The sequence below is a fragment of the Rhopilema esculentum genome, chromosome 12, assembly GCF_057945365.1.
Source record: "Rhopilema esculentum isolate cy_ngs chromosome 12, ASM5794536v1, whole genome shotgun sequence".
Taxonomy (NCBI): Eukaryota; Metazoa; Cnidaria; class Scyphozoa; order Rhizostomeae; family Rhizostomatidae; genus Rhopilema; species Rhopilema esculentum.
Genome location: NC_142826.1, coordinates 8,574,803 through 8,597,739, shown reverse-complemented (window position 1 = coordinate 8,597,739; position 22,937 = coordinate 8,574,803). Strand labels below are relative to the sequence as shown.

Here is a 22,937-nt window from a genome sequence, read left to right as displayed (position 1 = left end):
TTCCCACATAGAGGTCTTCTTTTCTTTAACTCACTGATCCCTTTAACCTTTAACCACGAGCCATTTCTTTCAAATTATCGTTTCATAAAGTTTAACTTCGTTGAGCTTTTTCTTTTCAGTAGCCTCGTGGGGTTTTGTGGCAGAGTGGAAGCTGTCGTTGCCACGACTTTTCTTCTGTGGCTTCTCTATCAAAATCCTTTTTTACAACCAATTTCTCAACTGTACACTCAAAAGCTCGCCAGAGGACAGGGGTTCCTTTAGTCCTGAATAGTGAATTAACCTAACGAAAATTTCGACAATTGATCTTTTTTGTACGTGGCTCGATGTTGTTTCTCTATGTAAGGCTAGAAATGGTCGTGTTTATCTATGTATGGCATGAAATTGGCAGTTTATGCAACACAGCTTGGAAACGCTAAAATGGCTGAAAACCTTATCACTTCTTATCACGTGAAGTAGATGGGAAGCTGTAAAATGTAGATAGCATAAAATGACATGGCAGCAATATTCTAATATTTTAAACAAAGTAAGGTTAATGTATTTAGAGGGAAAATGGCCCCCGAAGTTAGCATGTTAGAAAATGTTCTGGTAGATGGTGTATAAAGAGAACATAAAGAATATACACTAGCAAATCGTTGACCTGCCACCACTGTAAACAGATTTCAGTCCTCACAGTTTTCAATATATAAATGCCAATAGATCTTAAAATTCCTCCAAGTACAGAATTTCAGGAATCTTATCCTATATTGTATAAACTGTTTTTACAATAGTAAATGTAGACTTATTCAGACAAACATTGAGCAATTCCAAGATTGCAAAAGGCAGATAATTTACCGCAGAAAAAATATGAACAATATTATTCAGAGATACAGCTTTTGGAAGTTTCTCAATATTTTGGGAAACCCAGATTTTTGGCTCTTGGAAACTCAGTGATCTGGTAACATTACTAGTAATTCACACAATTCTTTTGACTTATCGAGGAAATCTTTGTGCGAGGGCGAATAATTTGAGAAGGCTTGTCTTCTTGTCAATTTTTTCTCGCTTATCCTTGCTCCCATCGTCACATAAAATTCATATAAATATTTGAAATGATATTGTTTAAAATTGTTTACCTGTTTCTTTATTTCTCTGTAACCCATGCATTTTTCTAGTATTTTAAGAGAACTAAGAGGTTGGTTGTTTTTTTATAGATTTTATCGATAGCAGAATCAAATTATAAGTTCCCACCAATCGGAGCACGAAGTAGAATCCCAAAGTGATCTATTTTAAACTGTTTTCGTTCATCTTTATTTTCCATTTGTGACAGCTTGACAGAGGCGCCGGAAGTTTCGTGATGCGGCGGGTGCAGGACCGGCAGAAAGGGCACCTTGGGGTGTCAAAGTTTGCTGATGAAGCAGATCGGGAATCGTCGTTTAGCCAATGACGAAGCCTGGTTGTAGGTGAAGGCCCTGTCAAGGGAGACAGGGTCAGTGTTCTGGGGGTGTAGCTGCTAGGAAACTTTTTCATCGCTACACCCCAAAGACTCTCGGAAATGAAGGCAACAGCTATAAAAATACATTTGAATCAAGACTACAGTCAAACTTCATTCTCAAAATTCCTTTCGTCATAGCAACTACCATCAAGGGAGGCTGGACCCAATCCTACTTTACATTAATACACAATTTTGTTCTGATGACCATCTACATGGCTTGATATAGCCTTTAGATATCACTCCACTGAACTTACGTTTTATTCCTTTCTTTTGTTTAACTTTTTGTGGATCGCTGATAAGACAATAATTTCACTTTGCATGGAAAATGCAATTTATTAATCACTGTGGCTTTTGTTGATTTGAAAGGGAGTTGAAAACAATTTGCATAATTATTTTTTTATTTTCTTTATTTTTTCTAAATATACACTGGTTCTACATTTATTAAAGGTATTTTAAAATTTGTTTCGTAACGTCATTACTTTTCGATATATAATGGTTTCTATAAAGGAGTTTATCATTTCATAGATTTACTAGATTTTCTAGACTTAGTGGTGCATATTTGTTAAGGTTTAACAATGCTACTAACAATATGTTGGAAGCAAACAAATACTTTATATTAACGTGTAGTAGATGGCCATAGAGAGGAAAGGATGCTATTTGTAAATCTTAGTAGGAAGCAAAGTTGCCTTCAAAGCCAAATTGTGTTGTTCAAGAGAACTCACAGTATAGTTCATACGATACAAATGTTGACCTTCCTCCAGTTGCAAAGAAGGAAACCCAGAATGTTTTTTAGGGGGCGTGTCCGGAGGTTTTCCCGACATTTACCTCCTTGCGTCCCTGCGTTGATCTGCCTCTGAGCTGGACACATGGATGTTTAGTCACGTGTCACCTTAAAAGATCGAACGTTGTGGAGCTGGCAGGCTAAACAGAAACTAATTATTTCTGTTAAAATGTCTTTTATTAACGTGCCAGCTGATAGCCACTTTCCAATCCAAAACCTTCCATATGGCATATTTTCAACGCAAGACAATGTGAGTACCATGCTGCCTAGTGTACCTGGCATTTTTGTGTTTTGCACTACACGAGTCGTAAGACATTTAGGCCATTGTTAAGTTAACCTTTTTGGAGAACATTTTCCAGGCAAGGAAAGTAAAATCTTTCCTCAGATTTTATCTCAAGATACTTTTACTTTAGTGCACTAAGTGTAATACATGCTGTTTTGTTAGATAAATCTCGATGAAAGTTTGTTTTCTTTTGTGATTCAAAATGAGTTGTTGGTGGCTTCTATATTAAAAATAGATGCAGCTATGTCAGCCATGATTTGCTCAAGTTAATTGTTGTTTTGAACTTTTGTAGCCAAAACACAGAATTGGAGTTGCAATTGGAGATCAGGTTCTGGACTTGTCTGTCATCAAAGATGTTTTTTCTGGGCCTGCCCTAGTAAATCATCAGTCAGTCTTTGATCAGGTTTGTTAGTGGCATGGCCCTTTGTATAAATAATTTTGTAAAAAGGAAGTAGCCATGTATATTTTAAATTTGCAGAAACACAAGAAATGATTCATTATTATTGCCTAGAATACAGACACGAAAAAATGATATCATAATCACCAAAGGCTCTATAAAGATTGGTAGCTAAAGCGTATAATATGACTGAAATTCAGCATAGGATCCATCTTATGTAACTTTGATGGGTTCATTAACCAATGACACATAGTGCTGTTTTTGTAAATGTCAAATCGAATTCCAGATTAGCAAAATGGTTTTTTGACAGCAGTCACTGTTATTGAGGAGAATGCCATACAATTTTGCAGAGAAGAAAAAAAATTTTTTATGTGGTTCAAAATACAACTGATAAAGTAGATTTTATGAGGCTTCACATTTTGTTTTATTTACTGGTTACACCTAAGATTTTGATGAAATGACTCTAATCTGGTGACTACTCTGTTTTCTGCTGTATAAGATTTAGAGGTGCTACTCTATTGCTGACCCAAATTGATTGTTCTTCATTTTCAATTCAGCCAACATTAAATGCTTTTATGGGGCTTGGAAAGGCTGCTTGGACTGAGGCTAGACAAACGTTGCAGAGGATTTTATCTGCTAATGAGGTAAACCACAATTTTGGGGATAGTAAATTGTTTTGTATTCTATTTGAAATTGTACCTAGTTAGAGAGGATGGACATTGTAGAGATGATAGCAATCTTTTTATAAAAATAGAATGAAGATCTATTTGCACTATTATGCATTTGATTGACTATTATGGCTAAATAAACAATGAGGGATAATGTCTTAAGCCTTTTTAAATTTTGCACTCCTTTTTGGCATAGAGCAAGTATCTGCTTATAGATGGAGATAATTTCACTTCAGCTATGTCATTAAAAAACCACAAAAATTGTTTTTAATATCCAATGTTTTTTCAAAGGGCTATCTCAGAGATAATGCTGATCTTCGAAGCAGGTGAGAATCCGTTATGCATAATGATTGCATACAACAGACCTGGCCGTTTGAGGCAGGTGATCGCCCGCACACGCCTCCATGCTCACCTTGGGGTTAGCTATTCATCGCTCGCCTCAATGTCAGTTAGCACATTAACTGCCAGTCTTGGTCTTCCTTTCATTTCTTGACACTTCTTGAAGTAAAACTAAAAAAATGATAGGAATTTGACCCCCTATGTTTGAATTCAAAATAACATTAATCACCTTTCATTTCTCAGGAAGTCATCTTTTCCTGTAAACTGGCTAACTACTTAATAAGTCACGCGAGAAACAAACAAAGCATTTTTAAATGCAATAGGGAAGGGAATCCTTTAAATGGTTTCATTTTCACCATAATGCTATTTCGAAGGCCAATTTAAATGTCATTTGACAGGGTTTCCTGCAGGGTATTCATAATATTCCTAACACGTGAAACCTGAATCATTTCAACATGGTGAGTAACCAGAAAGGATCAACTGTTGAGCTAAGAACTTTTGAAAAATACGACAACGGGGTTGCTCTTGGAAGAAAATCTGGGGAGATAGATGGAAAGAAGATGATGAAGTTCGATTGGTGCAAACTTGGGGCTAAATAATTTCAAGTAATTTATGAACAGCTGTGGTTTCTTATAACTGGCTATAATGTTGATTAAGTATACAAGAGATCCCCCACTGATAGATATAGCATGACTTTAAGTTGCTTTTTAAGGATCGGTACGAAACTGTCATCTCTCAAAATCTTTTAATCTTAAAAATTCCAGTACTAGCTTAATTCATTAGTTTCATTTAATAAAATATGTGTATGTTTCTGTGACAACGGACTTGGAAATAACAAGCCTTCAAGTACTTTAACATCAAAATGGCAGCTTTCAAAAGAATGTTAGTTTGTACTTATGTTAATTTGTACTTATTTAATTTTGGTTCTATTCAAATCTTGTTAGTGAGAATGTTGTTGATTTGTGACTATACAAAACTATTGTTTTATTTCTGCTGGAGTATCGCCATCTTGTTTTGTAAACTTAGCTGTTAAAGACTATTGTTTATTCATATATACTTTTATTGATGATTTTCAAGAGACTGAAAATGGCCCGCCTGACTTTACAGAGGGGAGCAATGTACTGCTCGCCTGCTAAAATGCTCACGACTAGGTATGATACAAGTGCTGTTCTTAATGGAAGAGATGATTTCCAACTGAGCTTTATGTAATCAATTTTTTTGTCCAGGTGCCTTGTCCCACAAAGCTCAGTTCAAATGCATCTACCTGCAGAAATTGGTAAGTATTTAATGTTAATGATGACATAATTGAAATTTGCTACAAGACTAAATTATAAAGTTGTTTTTGATCAAGATACAAGTTTATCAGTAGCTAACCAATTGTGTGATTGTCATAATAGCTATATCATGTTTTTTGCTCGAAGTAGCATCAAGGCCTAATCTAAGCAATATTGTAAATCTTTTTCAATGTGATCACTGTGGTGATTTTGAAATGCAATATGTGTTTTATCTTTTTCATTATATAGATAGAACTCAGATATAAAGACGTCTCATATAAAGATCTGGGATAAGCATAGGTGTAGAAGATATAGGGGGTGCAGCCCTGCTTATCAGGCAACATTTATTCCATTTTAGGCTCTGTTTGAGCAATTCTAACTCAATGAAGCAATTCTATTTGGGCAAGATCTGTACTTAGCCCTTTAATTGCATCTGCTACGTGCATGGGAAAGGGTTTTTTGCAAGTCGTTCAAGAAAGCTGTGTAGTGCTTGACCTTTTGTGGTGTTTCTGCTTTATCTTAGGTGACTATACTGATTTTTACTCCTCAAGACCACATGCAACTAATGTTGGCACCATGTTTAGAGGGAAAGACAATGCTCTAATGCCTAATTGGTAAGTAAATTTCTGTTGGTTTTCAGATTCTTGCTTGTTGACTGGTTTTTTTGTTCATTTGCTTATCGACTTAGTCTGAGTTACTTCTCATTCCAAAAATAGGTAAAATATCTCTTAAATTTCAATGCAACAACCAGAGGTGGAAAAAGTATCGGAACCTGGGAACGTAGTTCCCAGAAATTTTTCGAGATGAAAATGTTAGCAGAAAGTTTCACAGAAAATTTTTGAAGTGTTAAAGTAAGTATAAAAATCTGGTGACATAGGTTTAGTCAAATTAGCAGAAAATATTATTTCAGTTCGCCTGTGAGCAGCTAAATTTGAGCTGCCAAAGGAATGTGGGAATTACTCTCTTTCCATTGGAAAGAAATTCTTTGTGCACCTTTTTTCATTCACCATCTCACAGAAATCTCAACCACTCACAATCAGAATTTTTTTAGCAGCTGAGCTTTTAAGACAAACCATGACTAAGACTCAGATTAATATAGGGACTGGAATCTACTTTCACAGAAAATATTTCTGGCACTATGGTGTGCGCAGCATTGATCATAAGTTAATATGCTTGGTTACATTAATCTGTTGCATGCTAGGACTCCATTTTAACCACATATTGCTTCTCACTTGTCAAAAGATTAGGCTAAGTCATAAAATGCACCATAAAATTCAAATGATTTTGCCCCTGACTCTTCTGAAACTATGTTTGGAGATTATTGCATGGATTTTCCTTTTGATTTTGGTTTTCCATCATGATTGATTGAATGAATCAATTTCTAGCTAAAGTTGATTTCTTTCTTATGTTAATTTATGCATTAAGTAAAGGCATATCTAATATGTTGAGAATGACTGTTTTGGAACAATAGTCAAGATCTCCGATGTTAAATGACACTGATTATGTTAAGAAGTTGATTGCCTGACAATTTTTTGCATTTGATTTAACCTTCTATAGAAATACTTCGAGAAAAAAAAACAAATTAAGCATTAAAATAAAAACAAATTGAACATTCAAATGAGAAGTATCATACTTCTTAGAATTAAGTTTGCCCTCTTTTATACATCAACTAAGTATAGAGTAAAAAGGCACAAACATAAAGTTTATTTGTCTACCCCCTAAATCTTGCAGAAAGTTTTGAGCCAGATTCTTAGGTTCCCAGAAAGAAAAAATTTTTTTCCACCTCTGGCAACAACAGTCATTTCATTCTGTAACAGTAGTACTTTTGTCTTGATAAATTTTTTAGGCTGTATTTACCTGTTGGTTACCACGGCAGAGCTTCCTCAGTTGTTATATCAGGCACACCTGTTAGAAGACCTTGTGGTCAGTCAAGAGCAGATGACAGTGAGTTCTTATTGCTTTGTATTATGATGCTATGTAAATTCCTGTTGTAATAAATTGAGATGTATTAGACGTGTTGAAACTTGTTGGAAAACTCTATCTTCCTGCCTCAGTTGGGTGTATTGGTTTTTAATTGCTTTTATTGTGTTGAAAGAGTTTGTATATTGTTAAAAGTGTTTCTTTGCATGTTCCTTTCACATCTGGGCCCATTTAATCTTAATGACATAAGTAATTATCTTAAAGGTGATTTTGTACTAATATATATTTTTCTTCTTTCAAGCAAAGCCACCTTCTTTTGGACCATGCAAAATCATGGATTTTGAGCTGGAAATGGTACAGTCATAAAGTTGCTGTGAATTTGTCCATGTTGATACTTTTCATAAGTGCCATCAAAATCATCAAAGGCAGTAATTGTTTGCTTTAGATTGGCTTCTATCTATGATTATGTTTTGAAAAGATGCTTTGTATTTGTTAAGTTGTAGTGCTCCAGCTACATTTTTGAGCCTTTTTAATGATAATCCCCTCTATTCCAGCAAAACTGAGCTGAATTAATCATTTACCACCTTTAGTAATTTTATGTTGATACTTTTTTTCAAGGCTTTCTTCGTTGGGAAAGGCAACAGTCTTGGTGAACCAATAAAGGCCTCAAAGGCAGGTTCAATTACTATTTTATGTTATGTTATGTTGAGTTTAGATTTGAATACGCATTCCATTACATCACACTATCTATCAAATCACGTTTCACACTATCTTCACACTATCAATAATAGATTTTTAAAATATCCTCATTGGTTCTCAGATTATTACTGCAACCTTTCAATGGCTCTGTGCTTAGCTTTTTTAAAATTAAATTTCGAAACTGTTCAAACAGTATCAATCAAATGTTTTTGTTGTCCTGTTTTGTAAACAAATATACAGTCGCGTGATGATTAAACATTGCACTACCAGTTGCCATATTATCATGTGTTCCCCGTATTATATCTGCAACGATTATAACGTTCATGTACCCATGTTTTCAGGCAGATGAGCATATTTTTGGAATGGTGTTGATGAATGATTGGAGTGGTATGTATCATTTGATTTTTCAGAATCCAATTAAGAATAACCTTGAAAGATTTGTAGTAAAGATTGATCATACATAAAAACAATCAAGAATAATACCAGTCTTGTGTTAAAATACTTTGCTATAAAGCATGGTTAGCTGCTGACGCAAATTAAACCAGTTCAATTTAGCCAAGGGTCAGTGCCTATCAAAGGTATTTTGTATTTGTCTTTCTGGTTGATGTAGACTCAACAATCTTCACTTTAAAGTTTGTAATAAATTTCCATTTTTTTGTGTAAATGACACACTGAACTATTTTATTGGTTATTTTGTAGTTACGTTTTACTTTTGAACAGCTCGCGATATACAGAAATGGGAATATGTACCCCTTGGACCATTTACTGCCAAGAATTTCGCGACTACAGTTTCACCGTGGGTGGTAACCATGGATGCATTGGCTCCTTTTGCTCTCAAAAATGCTCCCCAGGTACTCTTTCAAAGTATTAAATCTTACAAAGTATATAAGTGTTCAACATTTTCATGAATGTATTCAAAACTATTCTCGAGTGCATGAAGTTTTTAGTAAAAGCGAAGTGTGTTTGACAAACCATGGCAAAAGATGGGAAAGGGGAAAGCAAGGATTATTTCTCGATAGTCACACTGTTTTCCTTGGGTTCACAACGCAAGCCTCGTGGCAACCTACACTCATTGTTCAATAAGTCTGTCAGAATTCAATCAAGGTTTGGTCACCTTTATTGCAATGTTACAGAAGTTTCGTTTTCTGACAACAGAGCATGGTGCCTCAATCCGAAAGGCTGTTTTTTAGACAGGCTTCTCAAGAAAATATAACGTTTGTCCATATGGTACATTGAAAATATAGTATCTTGCATACCTCTCAAAGTATACATTTACGAGTAAGGGTAAGGTACATGGCTAAAGTTCACGTTGTTTCTATGAGTTTTTGACCTATCTGGTTATTGTTAAAGTAACTTTTTAAATCTAAGTCCAAGGTAACATTTTCAGACTACTTGTTTGGCATCCTCTTTCCTGACCTGCAAAGGTATGCCTGAATTGAATACTTTTCCTATTTTGCTATACCATCATTGTTTTCTTTTTTGATTTAGGATCCAGAACCCTTTGACTATCTTAAGCATGACGATCCGTATACATTTAACGTAAACCTCGAAGTTGGAATACAAGGTAAGATGTTTTTTATTGTCTAAGATAATATGATCAGAGTTACATGGAATGTTCTTAAAAATTGTTTAAAGACTGTCGTTATCAAACAGTGGGTGCAGTTTTTAAAGGCCGAAGGCTTGTTGTTTTGTGCAACCTCATCAAACCACAACCAACATTGATGCATTTCATAGAATTTCAAAGGTTTCTTTCTCATATGTATTATGCTTTAATTATTTCCACAATCATGTAAAGCTATTTTGGTATTATTTTATCCTAGGAGATGATATGTCTTCTCCAGCAACTGTTTGCAAATCAAATCTCCAGGTAGGGAGATTTTTCCGCAATTTAGGAATGATACATGTCAACAACCCTATTTACACATATTTATATGTTTGCTTCTAATTTTTCTTTTTGTTGTTATTTGTTTGTATAAAGTGTTGTTATTGCATATTGTAACCAGAGCCTTGCATTGCCAGGCAGAGAGCAAAACGTCTGTGTTGTTAATCGCTGTTTTAGTTAGCAAACAGTTGAAATGAGATTTTCCATGCAATCATATAATTTATCAATAGCTTATTGTATTCTTATAATTTACCATGCAAAATGGAGACCATTTGTCACCAGGAGTCTTACGATTACAAATTGGTTAATTTTGATAACTATGGTAAATCACTGCTTTGTGTCATTTTTTTCTTCTAATTTTCATACCTCCACGCCAATATTGATTTTTTTAATGCAATACGATTTCTGTGATATCATTTTTTTACGATTGAGCTTGTTACTTCATAGCTGGCATTGGTTCGTGAATATATCAAGCTTTCGTCCTTTTAGAATATGTACTGGACTGCTAAACAACAATTGGCCCACCATACCGTCACGGGCTGCAATGTTCGTCCTGGGGATCTTTTGGCGTCGGGAACAATCAGCGGAGAGGTGAGGTTTTATTTTCAAAATGTTTATATCTGCATCTCAGAGTTCCAGCTGTTGCAAAACAGTTTATGATATGCAGAACCCTGTATTTCTTAACCATATCTATCCCCTCCCTCCCTCCCTCTCTCCCTCTCTCTCTCTCTCTCCCTCTCTCCCTCTCTCCCTCTCTCCCTCTCTCCCTCTCTCCCTCTCTCCCTCTCTCCCTCTCTCCCTCTCTCCCTCTCTCCCTCTCTCCCTCTCTCCCTCTCTCCCTCTCTCCCTCTCTCCCTCTCTCCCTCTCTCCCTCTCTCCCTCTCTCCCTCTCTCCCTCTCTCCCTCTCTCCCTCTCTCCCTCTCTCCCTCTCTCCCTCTCTCCCTCTCTCCCTCTCTCCCTCTCTCCCTCTCTCCCTCTCTCCCTCTCTCCCTCTCTCCCTCTCTCCCTCTCTCCCTCTCTCCCTCTCTCCCTCTCTCCCTCTCTCCCTCTCTCCCTCTCTCCCTCTCTCCCTCTCTCCCTCTCTCATCTCTCCCTCTCTCCCTCTCTCCCTCCCTCTATAAACGTTCATAAGAACACACAGTAATTTACTTGTCTTCATTACACTTGTCAATTGAAGAATTATGAATTCCTTCAAGAGCTTTACCAGCGATGCAAATGTTATAGGTGTTGGGTTGTACTGACGTTTAGTCAGTTTCTGGATATCGAATTTAAGATGCAGTTGGCGATGAAAAAATGGTTCTTAAACAGCCAATTTTATTCTACTTCATTTACAAGGGATTAGTGACTTCAACCTTTAAAGCCCAACCCACACAGATACTTATCTAGGTTTGTCGGAAACTTCGGTTGTCAAATCTCTAAGACAATAGACAAGCAACAAATTCAAAATAAGTTTTCTCCATAGGCTATGGCAAGTTGTTTGATCAAAAATTTAATAAAAAGTATAAACATTTTTTCGATATAAAGATTAAGCGACCTAAAATGAAAACTTTTTATAGCAGGGAAGGCTGACCTCGGTGTGTAATATAAGCGTATAGTAATGAAAGCATTTGAGTCTTTGCAGAGAAAAAGTTATTTGTGGTCAATATTTCTAAAGAACGGTTATTTCTTAAGACTTTTCGGTTGTTTCGTTAGAAAAAAACTGTAAGGCATATTAATTGTTATTTCTTCTAAGATATCCAACCTTATAAGGACAAATTTTCAAAAATTTTGAAAAGTTTAAAATTTTCTTCTAGTTTTTTCTGATGGCCTATCTAATCTAAGTTATTTTGCATAACACCTTCTGAGTTTCCCTACCTTTGTAATCTTCATTTATATTCATAAACTTTATTTGCTATTTCTTGTTTTGTCGCTTCTTCTGAAAATTTTGAATGAATGCATTTTTGTTTTTATAGGACCCCACCTCCTTCGGCTCTTTGCTTGAATTGTCGTGGAGGGGCAGCAAAACTCTAGATCTTGGAAATGGCAAAACAAGAAAGTTCCTTCAAGATGGAGATACGGTTGTAATGACAGGATATGCTCAAGGTGATGGGTATCGTGTTGGCTTTGGAGAGTGCACTGGGAAGGTCCAGCCTGCGTTATCTTGAAAAGGTAAACTACAACGAAGAACGTGTGCATTTTTCTCCTAGTTTGAACTTAAGATAAACAAAATCTTGTCTCTTTAACCTCGGTACAGATTTGTCATCGATTGAAGCGTAACAAATTCTGTATGGCTGTGAAAATATTTATTATGAATGCAGTGCTCATTGTAATTAGTCCAATGTGTCTGTTACTTGTAAGCACTTATCTTTTGCTAAAAGTTACAATACCCTTCGATTGGATAACACATTTGTATCATATGCCCCATACAATCTTTGCAGGGAAAGTTGGGCGTCGATAATACCACCTTTTTCTATAAATTAGAGAACTAAAAACTAGAGTACTAAAAACTTATGGTTTTCAAAGATTGTTTCTTAGTGTTCTTATATAATCAATTTATACTGATTCACCAAGTGACATTATCAAGTGGAAGCGCCTATTTTGAAAAACATTTCTTTTTTCAACAGGAATTGGGATTATTACTGTTATATTAAGATACGAATGCAAAATATTGTTTCCCTATTTTTTATGTCATATTGGCATTTTCTATTACCGAAGAAAAATACACTTTGAATAATATCAATTTCCTTGCACTTTGAAACAAAAGTGTAGTTACAAATAATTAACTTGATTACCCAAGAAGAAACATTGACCCGGTAAAGGCATAAGTGGTTAGCGGTTTAATTTGTCTGCCATTACCAAAGAACAATGTTCAGAGCGATTTGTCACGTTGGCCTATTCTTGGTTTTCCGTAAAGAGCCTATTAATGACTTTTATTGCACCATCAAAAGTAAACAATCGATTCATGTGCCAAGTTTCAAAGCGTAGCCAGGTGTGCTTGTTTACGCACTTATGAAGCCAAGATTCTGGGGAAACTTTACCACTATTCTGTGGTTTTACTTTGGTATTCAATTATTTCCTTGTGTAAAACTCACTATAGGAATCTCAGTACTGGCGCTTTCAGAACTGGCCGATCAATTTAGGTGACCAAATATTGAAATGGTAGTAAACCTTCTTTTTGGAAGAAATCCTACCTAAAGAAGACGACTTAATGCATGGCAATACGTCTTCAGCTCGTACCCTTCTGTGCAAATTTCCTGATTCACTTTTTTATTTAATGTTGAATTGCACTGAAAAGTTGTATTGCAGCCAGTTTTATATTCAAATGTTTCTATGCTATCCCAATAAATTATAAAACTTTTAATAAACTTTGTGTTCTCACTTCCACGAAAAACGAGGAAACTTCAGTACTGATTTTGATAAGTTACTTATTTTTTGTAGAAGGGAGCGTAGAAAGTATTTCCTTTGGAAGACTTACGTTTCAAACACCTTTCCTTGCTGATCTTCAACTGTACGTCGATGTGATTTTCATCACCAGGATTTATAACTTTCTGTTTGTATCTCGGCTCTACCCCATGGTTTAAACTGGGGTTACTCTGATGCAGTAACACGACGCTCCAGTCTCACAAAATTAGATAAATTGTCCTTCAGTAACCTACCGTTTTTAGAACGGGCTTACTCGAGGGGGGCTTAACGAAAGTGGGTGCTTATTAAAATAGTCGAATGTCACCATACAATAGCTCTTACTTTCTTCCTGTTCAAAAAGTTATTGTTATTGTTGGACTGGGTGATCTGCACCTGTCAGAACTATAGTGAAATCCAGGGTAGCACAGGATATAGCATCTTCTAGTGCATAATCATCTCTTCATTCGCAATCTTTTTATCAATCACTGCTGTATTAATTTCGTAAGAAAGAGGTACCCACCATGAGGATTTTATCGAAATCGGTGCTATAGTTTTATAAATCGATCAATCCATTGGGGGCAGCAGATATTCCAAAGAAGCCAAAACTCAATAGGAAAAGGCAAAATTTGAAGAGGAGATATTATTAGGCAATATTATTTATTTTAAAACTCAACATTAACATTGCATAACTTATTCCATAGGAATATTTTTAATGTATTGCATGTTACAAAATTTGACGCGACGTTAATATGTCAAAATATTAATATTCCAACATCTTTGTTGCGTATCCATGTAAGGCGATAAAAATTAGATAACCTAGATACTATTTCTATTAATTTCATCGAAGGTTGTGTTAATTTTATGTTAAACATCCCAAGACCATCTATCGATGCGTTTTTTATACAAGCTTTTTGTTTTTTCGATATGTGTTACGAGAAACTATTATTTCAATTACAGAAAATACCTCAAATAATAATTTTAACAATTAGTCACTAATTTAGTAACTTTAATCAGCTATTGTGAATGATAGTAAGAATAAACAATAATCTGAGAATGTTTGAAACACTCCTAAAATAAATATAGTTTAACAATAAGCTAATATATAAGGAAAGGCAAGTAAACATTCCAAATTGGCTCTGATACTCCCAGCCAGCCACGAAAGTCAGTTTTGCTGCCAAAATATTATCTGGTTTTCTTTTCTCGATTGCCACAGAAGGCTGATGCAACACTGTATGACGCAATGCTATCTCAAGTATTCGATCAATTCCATGGGAAGCTCGTTTTCCACCAACTCTATCCTCTCAGCCGCTGAAAAACTAGTGATCACCCTCGCCCTACATTGCTCTTTCAGTGACGTCACTCTATAGAGTGGATGCTCAAGTTTCATGCAAGAATGTTTTTCAGCTGGATCATTTTCCAATTTCATCGAAATACTTTGTCCCACCAACGCATCAATAAGTTCGCGTATTGAAGCCTTTCGGGGGAAATCCGTGTTGGAGAAATTGAGGCAATACATCGCTGTCTTGCTGCAGTATTGCAACCTGACGCTTGCGACTTTGCCCTTTCTGTTGTAGGTTAATGTGTATTTGTGGGCAGGATGTGAACTTTTGCGTACAAGGAATGTACCGTCGCGAGCATTTTCAAGAAGCGTGATGCTCTCCTTTGAGTCGACATCGGGCCAATAGAAACAAGGGGATTTCAACAAATCTTCTTCTTGGTTAAGGAGATTCGTCATTTTGTCTCTCGGTGCTGCACATCCTTTTTTATTATATTTATTTTTGGTTGCGTTCGTTGAAGGAGCCTTGAAACTGGATTCTTGCTGTTGTGTAAAGCAGCATTTGATTTTTCTCGAAACTTCCACGATGAATTCTCTAGGCTTTCTTATCCTAACCATCGCTTCTTGTGTCCTGAATTTTGTAGCTTTGTCTTGCGCCATTTCGAGCAAATCATCCGGGTCTTCCCCTTTTCTCAACGTATAAATAGATACGGTTTTATATTAGCACCGTAAAATTGATTCTTTGCTCCAAGTTCCTGTTGATGTCTGTGTATTTTTATCAAAAACAAAAATTCACATTACAGTGCAAGAACTGCAAATCGCTGTAGATCTACCGCTAATTGATGGCAAGCCTGGGCGGGCAGATTTCTTGATTACTGGTCTATACGTCGATTTCCAGGGTTATCGTTGAGTGACACTTTTCCAAACTTCCCTGTCAGTTAACTTCAAAGCATAGAACCAGCAGTCATTTTAAACGCCTTCTCTGTGGATGTTTCGTTTGGAGATGCAGTTGCAATTAGACTGTTGTCCTTTTGTAGGTGAATTCCCCTCAGCTGTTTGCTGATCACGAGATTTATGGATTGTTTTTCGCGTGATAAAAGAGCTATTATTGCCCTTCCTGGTGATTGTCCTCAGACAGGTGCATTTCAATGGTATTGTGTAAATGACTTCTAGCCTTCGACCGCTCTTTTGGTGAACCTCGTTACTCGTTAGTGGACTTCCAGAGTTACCCACAATTCCCATGAAACATACTTATATTGATATCTCTCCAACCATCTGCAAGCTGTTTTGAACTTGTGATTGCTATTTGATATTGTTTGTTCGAATGTTTGTTGACGTTATAAAAAGAAAAATCATGATGAAAATTCCCTGTTCTGCAGCTAAAAAGATTTCGGTAGCATGTTGTTTTTCTACAGTCGTCCAGGGCATGTAACCGCTTGCCAGTTTTCTTTATCAATAGCCCTATATCTCCTTTTGTTCCATGACATCCATTTTCAATTACTATGGTCGTGCTCATTGTTTTGCTTAGTCTTTTCCCGTTGATTCATCAAGTTATTATGCTTGCCTTGACAATGCTTTTAATGAATAATTATTTTGAACAATACAAGGCACGCTCAACGGTGCCGTTGCTTAAGAACATGATTTTTCTGTCACGCCTATCCTCTGTCACGACAACTGTACTAAAATTTTTGATCACCCAAATCCGAAATCAAATATTTTGAGGTGTTTACATTATAATATGATTGCAACCTTGTAAAACCCGAAAGGAAACAAAAAACTTTATCTTATGGTTAGTTTTAAGGAACATATAATCTCCTTTTTTGGTTTTAAATATAGAGAAGCACAAAAACTAGAGTGAAAGCATAAGTTCGCACGTCTAGACCCTTTTTATATGAACATACAACACATTCCTCCCAACGACCTTCCCCCTACTTTATTATCACACACGTCAATGAGGTTGTTGAGGAACTTTAACTTAACGTTACCACTAATGTTAATGAAGTCATTAATAACTGCAACTAAAAAGGGGAAATCAGGGACGAAAACAAGTTGCTAATTTTGGGGGGGCGTGGAAGTATGAAAATTCCAACTTCAAGTGATAAATTTTTCATTCGACCAGTAGATCTGTTGTACCTACCAAATTGATATTTGTAAATAGCCCGAGCACCATAGTTCTATTTTCTTTATAATTACCAAATCTTTACTCAATAATTAGCCTAAAGCATAAAAGCCTAAAATCTCTAAATTTTGATTAACATGAAACAAACATTAAACATACTGTAAGAAGTAAAGCAACATTTAAGCAAAACCAGTATTAGATATACTTAATGATTAGTAGTATTCTTTCAGATCAATTGATCAATTTTATCTAAAATACATTTTTTCACGATATAGAAGCACCAAGAATTTGGGCCTTTTATTTTCGTTCTTGATCGAAGAAAACTACCTTTAAACTTTTCAGAGGGCCAAATGCCTTTTCATTCTTTACAATTGAAATGATGATTTGAGAACAAACTTGTGCATATGCCTGATTCGAAAGATGAAATACTCTTCTTTGATCAAATACTTCTACTGCAGTTTTTGCAATGTGTTCTTGCTCCACAGCAGTTTTGTCATATGAATTTATGATAAGGACTCAAGGACATTAACAAATAACAGGGGGAGTTTAGCATAAACTCGTTTTTTATAAGAAGCGTTGAGAATTTTTAGTACTGAAAGATTCTTAATCTTTTATTGAATTAACTACTCGTAGTTTTTAAAAAAATTCCCACTCTAATATTTTCTGATCAATGCGGGTATTATTATTCCAAACTGTAAGTTTCAAGTTTCTTATCCGTAAGTTCACCTTGCCTGTTCGTAATTTGATTCAACTCCCGTCAGAAAAAAAGAAAAAGAAAACGGGGCAAGTGTGCAATTTGGATCCAGTGGAGACGGGATTCACAATAGAAAACGATTGGATGGGTCAGCTTCAGCCTGTGAATTTTAATGTTTAGAATTTTTATATTTAAAATAAAAAAACTTCTTAAAATATAAAATTCACAAGTTTGGTCTTAAGAAAAAAATTCCAAGTCAACCGTTACGTTTTCCAACTGTAACTGGATTTTCCAAACTTTGGGGGGGCGTTACGCCCCCCACGCCCCCCTATTATTTACGTGCCTGGGGGAAATCGTTGAATTGTGTTGGGTTATTAGTCTAACAGTTCAATGGGAACCAACCCTACACGTACGTCGGAGTGTAACAGGACCAATCAAATAGAAACAGAGTATATAAATTGATAGATTGGAAATATTAAGAGGATTATTTGAATGCAGAAGCAAGTTGTATTCTATTCCTCAACGCTCTGCCGTTACGACCTATCATAGGAGCCGAGGGGTTGGGGCAGGGAGGCTGAAACCCCCTAACGTTTTTGCTGAAGTATAAATATAATCTCGTGGCATCAATTTGTCTAGAGACCAACTCCCCTCCCCCCAACCCAATATATGATCCGGCTTCTCTGACATCAAAAGGGAAGAATTATTGAAGGGGCACTATTTTTTAGAACAATAGGAACAGATGAGATTTTTCTTTGTAAAAAGAGTTTTTTATTTTCGGAGAGGCGTGAGCCCCCTCAAGAAGAGAAAAAGCGACGGCTCTTAATATTTTCAACAATTGTCAGTTCACCTGTCTGTTATCCTTATTGTAATGTGACTCATAAAAAGGTGTACAATTTCACAGGTTTGCTAGCAAGTTTGATCAGCTGAGAGATACTTGACCCTTCTTCGCTTCACCCGAAAAAATCCCAGGTGTTATACCATGGAAGTATCAAAGGGTGCAGTTGGAACATATCTTCACGACTTGTCTTTAATTTTTTTATCATGGGCATATTGAAAGCTTTTATAGCACGACTTCTTGCTATGAATAGCATGTCAGTGTGAAATTTGGGCGAAGTTGTTGCTCAGCTGTCATTGGTTTGATGTTGAAAATAGATTTTAGCCAAATAGGCTACCTTTTTGTTTTAAGGACTGCAGAACGTTTTTAGTAATTTAAGGCAGACCAAGTTTTCTTGGCTTTTTTATTTGAAAGTATTTAGCCCTTAAAAACAAACACAGTACCTTTGGTTTTTTTAAATGAGGAAACTCAAGATAAATTGTTCTTGTTTAGATTTGACCAAAGTGGTAATGTTATTTTTCGTTGAGGCACGAAAATCTGTACATTTCCTGCCGGTTAACGTTAGATTTTGCCCTTGTTATAAAAAACGCCGATTAAAAATTTCAAAACAGGGGTTCAATACCCGAGGGGGGTACTCCCAATGTGGCCTGACAGGGGGTCCGGTCAGGATCAAAGAGGGCCAACGCTAAAATTTTAGAAAATTACCCTCAAATGGTAGTACTTTTGACAAAACCCCTCAAACGGTTGCCTAAAAACCGAAGCTATTTCCTTGGTAGCATCCATTTTTTTGTGCTCCCCTGGTTCTTTTTTGACAAATTTCTTCATAATTGATTGTTATTGTTTCGGGAAAGATAAATCTTGTTCATTATCTATAACAAATCGCAAGCTAAACTGAGCAGTTCAGTTATTATCGAAAATGGGCCATTTGATAGCCATTTGGTAAAACCCTCAAACGGACTGGACCCCTGTCAGGCCTTAATGGGAGTAACCCCCCCTCCCAGGGTTCATTAACAGAGGGCTATAGCCAAGGTCGTCGGAAGTATTTAGAAACCTGAGGGTACATTTTTCCAAACGTTCTAAAGAGATGTCTTTTTAGAAAAGGGGGGGGGACAAGTTTGAGGCCAGCACATGCCCTTAGTGCTCCTCCTGTTCTGACCCTTCCCAGAGCATAGCATTGCTAAAAACGTTTGCAAATTCCACTAAACCATGATTTAAAGGGGGTACTTAATAAGAGTTTTAAATTGTCTTTTTCAAATTGTAAATAAAAGTTTTGTTGAATATAGCAACAATTCCAGTGCCACTCAAAACAGACCAACAACAGGGAAAACTAACTGTTTTGTAACTTCAATTGGAACTTTTTCTTTAAATTTATGTCAATACATGCTATAATTTGAAATGAGGGAAACTGTGATACTCTACAAACAAACAAAAATGAATGTAGTAAATGACTGTATTTGTTTTCTACCCTAGTTCTTTTGGCAATTCTACCCTAGTTCTACCTAGTAGTAATACTTTTATGTATTACTGTTTTCATTGATAAAATCTGAACAATAGTAAGACAAATTTTATGAATACCACTTGCTCAACAAATCGAAATTTATAGTTATCATTGCTTTGACAACTTCATCTGTGTTGATGGTGATAAAAAAGATGGATGCCTCGTCAAGGACATGGCAATATCTTCATTGCTCACCAGGACATATGACAGCTACTGTGTTGGCCTTTGTCCTTAATTGTAAAACAACACAAGGGTTTACATAATTAACAGATATTTAGCTATAAAGCCTTCTGATTTCTCATGATATTCCAAGTGATTTACGAACACATCTGTCAGCAATTTGATTGAATCTCTCTCTATTTTCACGCCAAATTTTCTACAAAAAGACCAGTAAAATTATTAGTGCACAGGGTAATTGATTAATTGAATTTTAAAACTATACTAGACTCCAGGTTGAGTGGGAAAGTGGTCACAGGTTTCTGCTCCTGATATCGAAATTTTCCAGGGTTTGGTTCACAGGGTATTTGTTAACAATTTTTTTCCGGTACAGAACTTGAAAATGGCTTTGAAAAAAAAACAAACATTTCACAACATACTACCAAAAACTTTCATTTCTAAAAGCTTATACTCTGAGGATTGTCAGACGAAAAAGCTTTCAGTAGTATGTTGTGAAATGTTTGCTTTTTTCAAAGGGTATTTATTTGTAGGATATCAATTTAAGGGAACAAGTCCCAGGTCCCTGTCAACTACTAGCTGTTGGTACCTTAAGCTTAATTAACAAATGTATTTTAAAGAAATTATATCTTATCAAGAAGTGAAAATAAGTTAAAACACTATTCAAATGTCCAAGAATGCACATTTTAAGAAACAAGAAACATTAATAAAAATGCATGACAAACTCATTCATTTCCCAGTTAAAATTAATTTTCTTGGATTATTCATCCCCCTGTTTTCATTGGAGGCATTTACATAAAACTAAAATGATACTTACTGAAGCATCAACATTAGCACTACTTTCATCATTGGGTTCTAGAATAGGCAAAATAGAAGTATTTACAGTATATCTGCAAGTATATGTTCCCTAATTGAATGAGATCTGCTTCTCTACTCAATAAATTTTATTGTTCCTCATTCTCAAATTTACGAGACATATAAATATATGAGGCAGAGGTGGATAATTTCAGTTAAAAGAAGGTAGAAGACCAGCAGCTCTTTCTGTGGTCTCCAGCATATGGCCTGTGGTCTCGAAAAGGTAACTCTGGTGACAGGGATGGACAATTCCAGTAAAAATTTGGTGGCCTGGTAATGATAAGCAGTTTCATGCACAAATTCAACCTTTAAATGGCTATTTTTAATTACCTGCTAGCATGCTTACAACTGATAGTAAAATCTTTTCTACTGATTGTACAGGACTCCATCTTTCAGTGCTGGATTCATAGCCCATAGGATCATCACCAGGTGCATGCAGGATTGAAATGCAGACCCTTCCATCTGGATAAACTGAAAATAGACAGAAAAGAAGTGACTTCAACAAAATGTACAACAGTTTTAAAATTCTTTGACAATCTTGTCATGACCAAATTACATCATAAACATAGCAAATTAGCAATGAAGTTCACTGCTAACTTGTCTATTACAGCATACTTGGTGCCATGCATTAAGTGAGCTGTCCATCTCTTTGTGTAAAAGAAAAGGTCAGGACAAATTGCAACCTCATTTTTACCTTTAATGCAATCATAAGCCAATATGTTCACACTTTAGATGGCAAATAAAAGCAAGACATTTTGTGAAGAACTTACTGTTGGGATGAAATATTTCACTAACAAATCGCATCTTTGGCGGGCTTAGTGGATAGTCGTGAGGAAAATTGAGTCTTGTTACAAACACACCACCATCAAATGGAGTTCCTTCTGGACCTCTGAAAAGAAACAGAAAAACTAGCTGTTTTGCTAATATTTATTTTGAATTGAAGAAAAATATGAATTGAGCTCCATTAAGCCAATTTTATTCTACAGAAAAGGTTTCAAAACTTACTCTACTAGTGCTTCCCATTCAAAGAAATTTTCTTCATTCAGTGGACCTAGGAGAGTAGGAAAGGACATACTTGATAATTTTTTTAAGTATCAAAAATATAATCACTGTTATCTTATGTTTAATATCACCAGGTGCATATAAACATGACTGCTTGAACTGTGAATAGAAGGCAGATACAGGTTTTTGGACAATTTACAAATTATGTTTCAGTGTATGCAAGAGTATCATTTTAATGATTAAAAATTTATTCAGTTAATAGTTTTTTGGTCAACATTTATTCTTTTGTGTTTGATTATATTTGATACTAAAATGGGAACTGACGAGTACGCTAGTGCATTAGAGCCTAACCACACTATTTTCTTCCTTACAAGATTAGGATATTAAATTTTACGATTGATGAAATATACATTGATACAGTAACACAACTGCAACACAACGATTATTTAGAAGGATTAAATAAGTAAACGTAGATGACATTTTAACGTACCTGCGAGAATTCCATCAGGTGCATTCAATGTCAGCTCTAAAACAAGATATCATCATTAATTATCGTTGAGAGAAAATAGTACAAGCTTTTCCAGGAAAACAACCTAATAGGAAGGTTTTTTAAAAATACTGGAACCATTTTAATGAGTATGACGTGCAATTTTTCTATCGGAAAATTATAGCTAAATCTTGAAGGAAACTTTCAGCAAAAATTGTGCTTGCTAGGCCTAACAACGCAATAAAACATCCCTTATATAGCCTATATATTTGGCCCGAAAACCTTACTAATAAAATTTTACGAATCAAATCATTTAAAATATTCTTACGTTTATATTCTGCCATAAGTCTTTTCAAGGCAGCGCCAGCCATTACGAGGGGATAACTGCATCAACACATCGAACCACCAAAGCTTTTTTCAGCAAATAATTAATTGTTATGCTCTCTTGTCTGAAAGCGAGGCAATGATGTCGTAACAGGTACAACCCTCCCTCCAAATTTTTTTATTCCCAAACAGTTTCTTAGAAGAAGGGGTGTAGTGCTAGGGGGTCCACCAGGGGGCTGAGCCTTCCTTGATAATGCCAAAATATAACAAATTCCTACTTTTCTTATTGTTTTTAGCAAGATTATGTGCAATAGCCCCCTTGTTATTTTGATAGCACTACACCACTGCATCATAGAGGATATTGAAATAAACCCAAAACGTTTACAAAGATCATTTTACAAATGCCCAAATGTACTGCCCGTTTTTAAGTTGCATATATAGACACATCAAGTACCGCGGAGCGTTGAGAAAAGTGGGGGGTCTAAACAAAAGTGGGGGGCTGAAACCTTATAAAAAGAGGCTTTACTGGTAGTTTATTACTAAGTATTTGTCATTTTTTGCAAAAAGTGAGGGGGGCTAA

The 22,937-nt window shown here is 35.7% G+C and overlaps 3 protein-coding genes across 3 annotated transcripts; 1 reads left to right on the top strand and 2 right to left on the bottom strand.

Moving 5' to 3' along the window:
• Nucleotides 1–2,339: 2,339 nt before the first annotated feature.
• On the top strand, nt 2,340–12,030 carry LOC135681534 (fumarylacetoacetase). The gene is made up of 15 exons (XM_065196056.1): nt 2,340–2,499; nt 2,825–2,935; nt 3,487–3,573; nt 3,889–3,923; nt 5,163–5,212; nt 5,734–5,824; nt 7,057–7,154; nt 7,432–7,484; nt 7,749–7,806; nt 8,175–8,216; nt 8,550–8,680; nt 9,318–9,393; nt 9,650–9,696; nt 10,201–10,302; nt 11,665–12,030. The coding sequence occupies exons 1-15, from the start codon at nt 2,419–2,421 to the stop codon at nt 11,854–11,856; spliced, it is 1,254 nt and encodes a 417-aa protein (XP_065052128.1). The 5' UTR covers nt 2,340–2,418; the 3' UTR covers nt 11,857–12,030.
• LOC135681639 (cytokine-inducible SH2-containing protein) lies at nt 11,748–16,380 on the bottom strand. Its single transcript, XM_089111910.1, has one exon. It carries the CDS (start codon nt 15,027–15,029, stop codon nt 14,337–14,339), a length of 693 nt encoding a protein of 230 aa, XP_088968036.1. The 5' UTR covers nt 15,030–16,380; the 3' UTR covers nt 11,748–14,336.
• A 2,971-nt stretch (nt 16,381–19,351) lies between these two features.
• On the bottom strand, nt 19,352–22,484 carry LOC135681537 (ubiquitin-conjugating enzyme E2 G2). The gene is made up of 7 exons (XM_065196060.1): nt 22,362–22,484; nt 22,037–22,072; nt 21,550–21,595; nt 21,315–21,433; nt 20,875–21,015; nt 20,507–20,544; nt 19,352–19,891 (listed from the first exon to the last, which is right to left on the bottom strand). The coding sequence occupies exons 1-7, from the start codon at nt 22,402–22,404 to the stop codon at nt 19,814–19,816; spliced, it is 501 nt and encodes a 166-aa protein (XP_065052132.1). The 5' UTR covers nt 22,405–22,484; the 3' UTR covers nt 19,352–19,813.
• Nucleotides 22,485–22,937: the final 453 nt, after the last annotated feature.